General features: G+C 44.3%; 1 protein-coding gene across 4 annotated transcripts in view; it reads left to right on the top strand.

Moving 5' to 3' along the window:
• SGO1 (shugoshin 1) overlaps positions 1–12,149 on the top strand; it is a 102,076-nt gene that overhangs the window by 41,224 nt on the left and 48,703 nt on the right. For all 4 annotated transcript variants that reach the window (XM_029589287.1, XM_029589285.1, XM_029589286.1 and 1 more), the window contains one exon: positions 5,890–6,047. In XM_029589287.1, coding sequence (XP_029445147.1) covers positions 5,890–6,047 — 158 coding nt within the window. The remainder of the gene's footprint in view (positions 1–5,889; positions 6,048–12,149) is intronic.

Below are 12,149 nucleotides of genomic sequence, written 5' to 3'. Positions count from 1 at the left end.
GAATTTCTTTCCTCCCTACTCTCGTTTTCGAGTCAGAGACAATTTCGTCAGGACAAGGTGCCTTCCCTTATTTATTTATTAGCTTTATATATCGACATTCTTGGGTACATCATGCTGGTTTACAATATAACTGAAGGAGGAAATTACAAAAAACCAGGGTGGGGGAGAGGGAGCAGATAGGAAGAGAGAAGGGGCGAGAGAAGAGAGGGAAAAACAGGAAGAGGAGAAAAGGAACAGTATCTGATGGAAAACAGAAGAACATAAGTAGCATTGCAAATTATACACTCAGTAAGGACTGTGTATAACCTTATACACTGTGGATAACCTTATATAAATTATACACTCCAAAAAGTATTATATACAATAATATACATTATCTTTAACTAGTACATACAGGAGACACTATATATGACATTACAAATTATGCATTCAGAAAGGCAAATATATATATATATATATATATATATATATATATATATATATATTAGCAGGGTTGCTATAGGGAAAAGTAAGGTTTAAAGGATAATGGAGGGGGTAAAATAAAAGGGGTATAAAAGGGTTACTATAGGGAAAAGGGTAGGGTATAAGGACAGGGGAAAGGGGTATAAATGGGAGTAAATAAGGAGGTGAAGAGAAATGGGAGATAAAACAGAGTATAAATAAAGGAGAAGGCTATGAGTACGTTAATGACAAGGGCTCTTTCTCTGAAGGAGTAGAGGGAGCAGGGGGACTATGTAGGATCCGGATCAGGGTAGGCCATTTTAAAGAGCCATGTTTTAACCCCTGTTTTGAATTTCCGATTGCACAGTTCTAGTCTGAGCACAAGTGGCATAGTGTTCCAGAGGGAGGGGCCTGCAATGGATAGGGCTCTTTCTCTGGTGGAAGTGTGGTGAGCGCATTTAAGGGAAGGGATGTAGAGGGTTCCTGAAAGGTGCGGTTCTAATAGGACGATTGGAGGAGCGGAATCGAAGAGCATCCTCAAGCCAGGAGTGATTGTGGTTGTGCAGGGAGTTGTAAATAATGGTGAGGGTTTTGTATCTGATGCAGGAGGGAGATGGGAAGTCAATGGAGTTCCTTAAGAATAAGGGTGGTGTGGTCGGCTTTGCGTGTATTTGTAAGGATTCTTGCCATAGCATTCTGTAACATTTGCAGGGGTCTAATAGTAGAGTAGGGAAGGCCTAGAAGTAAGGAATTGCAGTAATCCATTTTTGATAACATTGTCGCTTGCAGGACTGTGCGGAAGGCTTGCAAATGGATTTAAGTTTTTTGAGGATATGGAGCTTGAAAAATCCTCCCTTTATGAGTGTGTTAATGTGGTTTTTGAAGTCTAATTGGTGGTCTAGGGAGAGACACAGAGATCTCGCACAAAGTAGGGAAAAGCATTTGAGGACAAAGGCAATCATCGGGGAGATAATTTGTCCCTTGGACAAAGGCAATCATCGGGGAGATCTCAAGCTTGGTCTCACTCCTTTCGGGGGCGCAGACCGAACCACAACGAGGTCAATCAAGGGGCTTCGGGATCCAAGTCCTCCCATTGAAATGGAGCTGACCCATTCCTCCGTTCCAGTCAAAGGGGGACGGCTCTCCATGTATTACGAAGAGTGGGTCAAAATAACACTGGACCAGTGGGTTCTAAACATCATAGAACACTGTTATGCTTTAGAATTTGCTTGGCCTCTGTGAGACCTGTTTCTGGGATCTCCGATGAAGAAGCGGATAGTGAGTCAGACCCTTCGCCAGTTGGAAGATCCTAGGGCCATCATTCCGGTTCCCTCGGACGAGTGTGGGACCGGGAAATAATTTATTTCGTGGTACCCAAAAAGGAAGGCTCTTTCCATCCGATTCTGGACCTAAAGAAGGTGAACAAAGCTCTCAAAGTGCCAAATTTTTATATGGAAATTCTGCGCTCAGTCATTGTGGCGGTGCACAGCGGGGAGTTCTTGGCCACCCTGGATCTAACAGAGGCATATCTGCATATCGGAATCCGCGAGAATCATCAAAGATTTATGTGATTCATGGTCCTCTGGAGGCATTATCAGTTTTGGGCCCTCCCATTCAGTTTGGCGACCGCTCCCTGTACCTTCACCAAGGTGATGGTGGTGGTGGCGGCAGCCCTCTGGCAGGAGGGAGTATTGGTTCATCCATATCTAAAATCTGGCTCATTTGGGCGAAGTCTGAGGACCTCTGCAGGCTGGTGGTACACAAAGTATTACATCGCCTGCGCTCCCTCGGTTAGGTCGTCAACCATCCCTAGAGCCATCTGCTTCCTTCCCAGGTCCTGGACTTCTTGGAAGTGCGATTCGCTATCTGAGTTGGCAAAGTCTTTCTCATGCAGGAACGGATTGTCAAGCTGATGTTTCAAGTTCAACATCTCTTGTCAGTGCCAGTACCCTGGGTCTGGGAATTACTTGCAATTACTTGGCTCTATGGCATCCACTCTGGAATTGGTGCAATGGGCCTTTGCTCATATGAGGCCTTTACAGAGAGCTTTGCTTTCCCACTGGGATCCGATGTCGGAAGAATTCCAGGTTCCTTTGCCACTCAGTCCACCAGGTCCAGTCTTGGTTAGTGGCTTGTCCTCAACCACTTGAAACGAGGTGTGGACCTGGAGGTCCCTCAGTGGGTGATATTAACCACGGATGGCAGATTCTTCGTTCGGGGTGCTGTGTGCCAATTTCAGTCTGCCCAGGGCCAGTGGTCACAGGAGGCTGTACAATTGTCCATCAATCACTTGGAAACAAGAGCAGTGCGCTTTGCGTTGCAAAGATTTCTTCCTCTCGTCCACCATCGGGCGGTGCGAGTCTTGACAGACAATGCACGATGGTGGTTTACATCAACCGTCAAGGCGGAATAGTCATCCGGTAGCCTTCAAAGCAGAGAAGCTGATGGCCTGGGTGGAACGCCATCTAGCCCTGTTGGCGGCCTTTCACATAGCCGGGGTTGACAACATGCAAGCGGACTTTCTGAGCCATCAACGGCTGGACCCTGGAGAGTGGGAGTTGTCCTTGGAAGCAATCGTGCTCATTTCTCGCTGGTGGGGCACTCCCCATTTGGACATGATGGCAACTCAGAAAAATGCAAAGGCTCCATGCTTCTTCAATCGCAGAAGGGAACATGGGGCGGAAGGAGTAGATACCCTAGTCCTGCCTTGACCCCACGATGTTCAGCTCTACGTGTTTCCCCCATGGCCTCTCATAAGCAAGATTCTGAGAAGAATAGAAACACGCCCAGGGACGGTTATCCTCTTAGCTCCGGAGTGGCCCTGGAGACCATGGTTTGCAAACCTGGCTGTGGACGGTCCTCTGCACCTAAGTCATTTTCCAAACCTGCTGCGTCAGGTTCTGGTATTTTTAGAACAGGCGGATCTCTCTTTATATAGCGGCCTGGCTTATGAGAGGAGGCAATTGAGAAAGAAAGGGTATCCTGAGGATGTCATATCCACTCTTACGGGCGTGGAAGACCTCTACTTCTCTAACTTATGTCCAGGTGTGGAAAGTCTTCGATTCTTTGGTGCCACAGATTCTTGTTTTTCTACAGAAGGGACTCAACAAGGGGTTATCCTTTAGTTCCCTCCGAGTGCAGGTTGCAGCTTTGGGGATGTCTTAGAGGCAAAATTGAAGGAGAGACTCTGGCAGCACACTCTGATGTGGTATGTTTTCTGAGAGGGGCGAAGCACTTGAACCCTCCGGTCCATTCCATTTGTCCTTCTTGGAGTCTCAATTTGGTGCTCCGGGTGTTATGTGAACCTCCTTTTGAGCCCCTCAGGCTACCTTGAAGGATTTAGCCACCAAAAACACCGTCTTAAGGGTTATCTGCTCTGCTAGGCGGGTCTCTGAGATTCAAGCCCTTTCCTGTCTGGAACCTTTTCTACGGTTTTCTGATTCAGGCGTATTGCTCAGAACGGTTCTATCCTTTCTTCCGAAGGTTCTCTGCCTTCCACTTAAATCAGTCTGTGGAACTTCTGACCTTTCCAGGTTTAGATCAAGATACTCCTCATGCTCGAGAACTGAGATGTCTAGATGTCAAAAGAGTTCTCTTGCGTTACCTTGAGGTCACCAATGCTTTTCGGATTTCAGATCATCTTTTAGTTCTGAGGAGTGGTGCTAAGAAAGGACATAAGTCGTCTAAAGCTACCATTGCCTGTTGGTTGAAAGAGGCTATCGCTTCCGCTTATATTTACCACTCACGACCGGTTCCAGACGGTCGAAAAGCTCATTTGATCCGGTCTCAAGCTGCTTCCTGGGCAGAGAGCAAGTTGGTATCTCCGCAAGAAATCTGCAGAGCAACTACTTGGAAGTCTCTGTACACTTTTGCCAGACATTGTTTTGGGAGCAGTGTCATTCGAGCGGGACTCTCCAGATCCCACCCCAGTTAGGGAAGCTTAGGTACATCCCAGCAGTCTGGACTGATCCAGGTACGTACAGGGAAAGGAAAGCTATTTCTTACCTGCTAGTTTTTGTTCCTACAGTACCACAGATCAATCCAGTCACCCGCCCACTGGGGGGATGTTCAGTATTTAGAGTCCGCTCATTTTTTTTTCCAATTCACAGCAATTTCTGTCAGATTTCCTAGATATGGCAGAAGATTACGGAATACTCCTTACATGTACATAGTATGGTGTTCTTCTTGTCCTTGCTTGATCTAACCATTGGTTTTAAATTGGTTGTTCTGCTTTGACTAAGGTTTATACTGAAGGGACGCAGGTAGCACACTGCATTAAGAGGTGTTGCTCTTCAAGTTTTTTTTCTGTCTCCATCTGCTGAAAGGGAGGCAAAACCCAGCAGACTGGACTGATCCGTGGTACTACAGGAATGAAAATTAGCAGGTAAGAACCAATTTTCCTATTTTAACTGTGGCGTAATGGGGTTTGAAAAGGAAATGGCCCCTTATACCTGAAAAATAAACTGAGTTGTTATATATCTGAACATTGGAGATTTAGACAAAGGGCTCTGCTTGCTGTACCAACTTTTAAAGAAGTTCAAAATGCCTGAATAATGTGTTATGGCTTTTTTCATAGTTATGGAAGAGTCTTCCCTCTAATGTTGGGCATGAGCAGAATTATATAACTTTTCAAGAAGAAGATGCAGATTTTCCATCTTAACTTGTTTTGCCTGTGTGGTGGTTATTCCTGTGCATTGAGGCACTACGTAGTGATTAACTCTGAAGTTACATGAGATAATACGCGGACTCCATTTTTATATCATGTGGTGGTGTACTACATTGGAGGGTATTGTAGCATGTGATGGGGCGGTTGCTGTTTACATTGATAGTCTCTTGTGCCTATTTTATTTGCTGTTTTTTTGGGGGGGGTTATATTGGTTAGTCTTCTGTTATTGTGTGTATTACATTTTTTGTTAATTTTGTTCACTGCTTTGAATGTCCTATTTTTTTGGGGGGGGGGGGGGCTGTAAAAGTGGTCTGCAAGTATTTTAATAAAGTATTTTAATAAAGTTTTTTTCAAGTTTTAAAGATTTTACCAATAAACTCATTTTCTGTGGCTCTGGACATCAGCTAGCATGCACTAATCGCAAATAATGAGCACAAGATTTCTAATAATGTGTACTGTGCCACAGTAGAGAGAGCAAAAGTAAAATAGCACAGACTAAAGGCAAACAGTGTCTGTATGAGTGAGCCAGAGGGTCACAGAGAGCTATGTGAGTGTATGTGGGAGGGAGAGTGTGAGGAGGTTGGGATAGTGAGTCCATTACTGAAACTTTCTTTTTTTTTTTTTCTTCTCTCATTGTTGATGGAGCCTTTCAGCTGGTGCATTTATAGTTACCTGGAATCATCTGGGCTATCAAGTGAGAAAATATCATTACAAAGGATATCCTGTTAGAAAATTTGAATTATTTTAAATAATTACTGAGTAACTTTTGACTGTTCTTGTAGTGGGGTTTCCAGACATGTTACAATTGCAGATGACATTGGAAACACAGTATCTGCAAATGAACTGGACAATAATACAACTGCTAAAAAATCAGATCCTCTTGATGCACACTGCTGGCAAAGCTCTGAGAGTTTTATTTCAGTACAACGGGGGTCTAGAGGTTAGTAAACCTTTTTTCAAGTTGTTTTTTTGGGGGGGGGGTTTGTAATTTGCACTTGTTTAAAATGGTACAAAAGTATAGAACATCTTTGTACTTTATTTACTGATTGATTTTTGTTTAGTAAAATGGCTACTGTAGTAGTGATCTAGAATTATTTGACGAATATACTTACGTTGACATGGCTCTTTCTAAAACTGGTGTCTGCATAGGAAGAAGATGAATATTGTGACAATAGCAATATGGTATCAAAATAGAGATGACAATGGTGACTGAATAGAACCTTAAAACTACAGTGTTAGCTTGCTTTTGTTCCCCTAGTTAAACAGGCTGAAAGACCAAGAATGAATTTGGTACCATTCAAGCTCTTCCCCTTTTTCTGGCCAAATTTGATCTGTTATGATGTAATAATGGAAAATACTGTAGTGGATTATTGGAATCCATATGCTGATGTGAAAATGTTTGGGTTGAAAGCAGATAAATCTAAGGGCCATACAGTAGGTGTATTGATTTAAAAATTCAGACTTGAAAGGTTAACTCTGGGTGTGTTCAATGTATGTCCAGATATAGAGTTTTAATCTAATTCACTAGTCAGAGGAAGAAGTATATCCTTAGCTGGCCTTTAATTACAAAATTTTTAATCATGAACTTCAGTTATTTTTAGTATTAAGTTATTTATAGTAGCAATAGAAAAGCCGGAAAAAAAATGGAATAGAAGGTAACCCCCCCCCCCCCAAATGAGAACTTTTAAACTCTTCCCCCTACTTTGGGGAAAAATATTTGATCTGTTATGACCCCCATCCCCACCCCAAGGTACACCAAGGTGTTGAGGGACAGGAGCAGTGCCTGGCTATGACATCCAAGACAGCACTGGCTCGGCCTCAGGTTGTCTTCTGTTCCCTGTTGTCCACTCCAAGGTAATCACATAAACTCCACTGTAACAACCCCAACTACCTTTTAACAATATCAGTAGATCAAAGAAATCAAACAAATGTTTGATTTCTTTGAAGTGTGTTAGTTGTTTTTTTTCCTCACTGGATCTAATGAGTTGTTTCAAAACAATTAAGTAGCCTACCTGTTCCAAAACATAAGAGTATTAATATACAGAGACAGTCTGTCCAGTAAAGTCTGGATTATTCATGTGCTTATTTCATTAAATCTAAAATCCAAAGAGCCTTGTATTCCATCTCTTAAAGGGAGTGTCCTCTGGACCTTTCTTGTAAGTTTGAAATTTGGTTTAGCCATTAACATTATGGAAGAGTCTGAAAATATAATTTGCCAACAAATTTTACATCCCAGCATTACAGCATTTGGGATAGTCCATTTCTGACCAAAAGGTACAGGGGTTTGAAACGGAATAGTTTAAACAGGTTAAAGTTCTATTTGATTTCCTAGAGGTGCTTGAGAGATTCTGTTCCTTTCCTAATTTATATGTGCCTGCATTGCTGCATGTATAAGTGTTCAAAGAATTTTCTTAGCATTCAGACAGGTTAATCCACACCAGTGGGTTATGTACTTCTACCAGCAGATGGAGACTGATCAAAGCTGACATCATGGTGTGTATATATGTATATGCCCCTGTACGGACATCAGCCTGCCAGTATTCTGTCTCCAGCAGATGGTGGACGTGCATCTCCCTTCTGGGGATTGCTTAAAAAAAAAAAAAAAAATTTTAGAAAGAGAAAGTAGAAGGAAATTAATTTGGCTTGCTCTCCTGTGCAAGTCTACCTTATGGTCCCTCCCTCAGTCGAGTTTTCCTGAGGTGATATCTGTGGATCCCTCTGTAGAGTGCCTTGGTCCAGTAGCTGGTTTTCCAGTGTGGACTTAGCTGTATAGAGACAAACAGCTCAGAGGCTAGTGGATGCAAGAAGCCGAGCACGGCGGTGAAGGCCTTTGCCCTCTCCCTCTGCAGCCAGAGATAGGCTCTTTACTGGGCTGGGACGGGCTGATCTCAGGTAAAGAGTAAATATATAAAAAGAAGAAAAAGAAGGGGAGTTAATTTTATTGATTCCATTCCCCTTCTGGTCACTAAGCTCGGCACGCCGATCTAATGATCGTTCCTATCTCCGAGGAAGCTTGGCAGCTTGAGCAGCCTTTTTAGCTAGGCCCTGCTCTCAGGCTTCGCTTTTCTACATACAAATCTGCCATGAAACAGTGTCTGACGTTGGTTCGTGCTTGCACATCCAGGTGTATGCTTACATTTTGGGTGTCCATAATGTGCGCCTTTTGGACAGAGCTTGTTTTTTGAGCACTCTGTCCAGGCTTGCTTTTGCTGGCGAACAGCTGAGCGCATAATTGTCAGATGCTTTTGGGAGCGTGCTGTAGCGGGAATTTATCCATGGTACTGATGGCAAAGAAGCCTAAGTGCCTTACTCTTTTGTGCTGCTTACCATATTTAGGCATCACAGCCTGGCATCCCCTCTAACTTGTGTCAGTGCTGCTTGGTGACTCAGTGAGAGTTGTCTCCAAATGATTTTGCTGAGCCCAGCCCTTCCCAGCATGATGCAGGAATGGGATCGGAGGGGGAACTGCCAGAAGTTTCTGTTGGTTTCAGGGCTCCTCTAACTGGTGCATCAGCAGGGGAAGGCAACTCAGTGGGTGCAGGACAACGCCCCCTGTTTTCGGTAAAGATGGTTCTGCCTTTTCTTGGGTGGAATTTTTTCAAGCGCTGCAGTTCTTTCTTCAGGCATAGTTGGCAGCCCTGGCCAAACCTAAATTTTCAAGGTCGCAGGCTGCAGATCCCCGCACGCCTATGCCTCAGGTAAGCGTCTGAGTATGTCTAGACCTGCTGTGGGTCACGCTGATAGGGACCTAGATGGCACAGATGATGAAGGCAATCCTTACTCCATTGGAGGATGGAGAAATTCCTTTGGGGTTGGAGCTGTATAGAACAATGTTGCATTTCTTTCACAGCGATGAGTTACCTGCTCTGATCTACCAGACATTGAAGATGCTGGGGGTGCCGGGTGCTGATTCTGTGTCTGAGCCAAAGAAAAATCCCATCTTAATTTCTTTGCATAAAGCATCATGTTTCTTCCCCACTATGGATGCTATATAGGAAGATTTATCTTGAATGGGATGCCCTGGAAGCTAATTTTAAAGGGGGACGAGCCTTGGAATCACTGTACCCTCTGGAGCCGGTGGCGAGAGAGCAGTTTGCTTTCTGAAAGTGGATGCGCTAGTGTGCGCTGTCACCAAGTAGATGGCTATCCCTGTAAAAGTGGGAGCGGCATTAAAGGATGCCCAGGATAGGAGAATTGAGGCTATCCTTAAGCAGACCTTTGAGGCTATGGCAATGAATTTCCAAATACACTCTTGCTGCTCTTTGGTGGCTCGCATTTGCTTGCTCCTCTTTTAGGAAATCGATGAATTTGGTTTAAATTCCAGGGTAGTGATGGAACTGGCAGCCACCTTTTTGGTAGATGCAGGCTGCGACCTCTCCGCATTTCAGCCAGTTGGGTGGCTTCAGAGATAACGGCTAGGCGTCAGCTGTGGCTGAGGAATTAGTCAGCAGATACAATTTCAAAGTCTAATCTTACAAAATTGCCCTTTAAAGGATTACTCTTGTTTGGGAGTGAGTTGGAAAAAATGGCCAATAAGTGTGGTGAGTCCCAGGTTGCTTGGTTACCAGAGGATAAAATGCAGGTGCCACCCTCGTTTAGCACAAGAGGTTGTGCTAGGGGATTCAAACGCTTTTGACCCTACAAAGTAGTGACTTCTCAGAGGGCTCAACCTTTGGGTAGGTCTCAGTCCTTTCGTCCCAGGCAGCCAAGAAGTGACACAGCCTCAAGCAGCGGTATTCCCGACCCACTCAATGAAAATGTGCTGACCCACTCAATGAAAATGTGCTGACCCACCCCCGGGAACAGGAGATAGGGGGTTACCTCTCTTGGGGTTTTTTTGTTTAATCAGCAGTGGTTTTAGATCATGTCAGACCTGTGGGTTCTGAAGCTGATAAGAGATGACTATGCTCTAGAGTTTCTTAGTGTTCCTTGGGACAGTTTTATGGTGTTTCTCTGCAGCTCTCCGCAGTAGTATACATTGTCAATGCTCCTCAGCCCGCAGGCCGTGATCCCAGTGCTCCTGACACAAGTAAATACAGGCTGATATTCTGTTGATTTCTTTGTACCCAAGAAAGAAGATTCCTTTCATCCTATCCTGGATCTCAAAGGCGTCAACCGTCCTTTGTGAGTGACTCTGTTCCTTATGGAAATCTTGCGCTCGGTGATAATGGCAGTACAGTCAGGAGTTTCTTATGTCTCTGGATTTGTCAGAGGCATACCTGCATATTCCCATCCAGCTGGAGCATCAATAATTTCTGTATTTCGCTGTTTTGGGGTGACGACATCAATTTCGAGCGCTACCCTTCAGTTTGGCCACCCCACCCAGAACCTTCATCGTGGTGGTAGCAGTATGGAGAAAGGATGGCATTCTGGTCCACCCATACTTAGACGATAGGCTAATTCGGGCCAAGTGTATGAAAGAGAGCCATCAGGTCTCGCAGAAGGTGATTTTCTTGCTACGGGAACTAGGTTGGGTGGTGACCTTGGCCATTAGCAATCTGCAGCCATTCCAGACATTGGAGTATCTTAATGTTTGCTTCGACACAAAGCAAGTAGGGTGTTCTACCAGAGAGATGCATTCAGAAACTGATGATGCAGGTGTGGCTGACAGAAACAATATGCCTGTTGGTATGGTCTTACCTACAGATGCTCGGGTTGATGGTCACCCTAGTGGTATTTCTGTGGGCAAGGTTGCATGTACGTCCTCTCAGTGCACACTGCTTGCACGTTGGAGTCTACAGTGTCAGGACTACTTGATATGGCTTCATTTACTGGTGGAGATCAGTATCCAACTACAGTGGTGATTGCAAGCAGATAGTCTAAGGAAGGGTGTTCCCCTTTCAACACCGGACTGGCTAGTATTCATGACGGATGCAAGTATCCAGGATTGGGGGGTCTCACTGTCAGGAGTTGTGACAGCACAGGGGCACTGGAGCACACAGGAGTCTCTCTGGAGCATAAGTCTGTTGGAAGCTTGTGCCATTCTGTTGGCATGCTTGTGATTCATTGACCACTTGCAGGGTCAAGCAGTCCAAATAATGTCAGATAATGAGACTACAGTGGCTTGTATCAATTGCCAGGGAGGAACCAAAAGCCAGGAAGTGTCACAGGAAATAGCCCAACTCATGGAATGTGTGGAAGTTCATCTTCAGGAGATCTCAACATTGCAGGAAAAGGCATATAAGAGTCTACTTTCTTAGCACACAGTCTGGATCAAGGAAAATGGGAATTGTCAAACAAAGCATTCCAGCTCACAGTGGGCCACTGGGGACTCCCGCTTCTAGACTTAAGAACATAAGAGCATGCCATACTGGGTCAGACCAAGGGTCCATCAAGCCCAGCATCCTGTTTCCAACAGTGGCCAATCCAGGCCATTAGAACCTGGAAAGTACCCAAAAACTAAGCCTATTCCATGTTACTATTGCTAGTAATAGCAGTCGCTATTTTCTAAGTCAACTTAATTAATAGCAGGTAATGGACTTCTCCTCCAAGAACTTATCCAATCCTTTTTTAAACACAGTTATACTAACTGCACTAACCACATCCTCTGGCAACAAATTCCAGAGTTTAATTGTGCATTGAGTGAAAAGAACTTTCTCCGATTAGTTTTAAATGTGCCATAATCTAACTTCATGGAGTGCCCCCTAGTTTTTCTATTATCTGAAAGAGTAAATAACTGATTCACATCTACCCATTCTAGACACCTCTATCATATCCCCCCTCAGCCGTCTCTTCTCCAAGCTGAAAAGTCCTAACCTCTTTAGTCTTTCCTCATAGGGGAGCTGTTCCATTCCCCTTATCATTTTGGTTGCCCTTCTCTGTACCTTCTTTTTTGAGATACGGCGACCAGAATTGTACACAGTATTCAAGGTGCGGTTTCACCATGGAGCAATACAGAGAGGCATTATGACATTTTCTGTTTTATTCACCATTCCCTTTCTAATAATTCCCAACATTCTGTTTGCTTTTTTAACTGCCACAGCACACTGAACAGACAATTTCAATGTGCTATCCACTATGACACCTAGATCTTTCTTGGGTG

Source organism: Rhinatrema bivittatum, chromosome 2, assembly GCF_901001135.1.
Source record: "Rhinatrema bivittatum chromosome 2, aRhiBiv1.1, whole genome shotgun sequence".
Lineage (NCBI taxonomy): Eukaryota > Metazoa > Chordata > Amphibia > Gymnophiona > Rhinatrematidae > Rhinatrema > Rhinatrema bivittatum.
The sequence above is the reverse complement of the archived record's forward strand: the minus strand, read 5'-3'. Positions and strand labels throughout refer to the sequence as shown.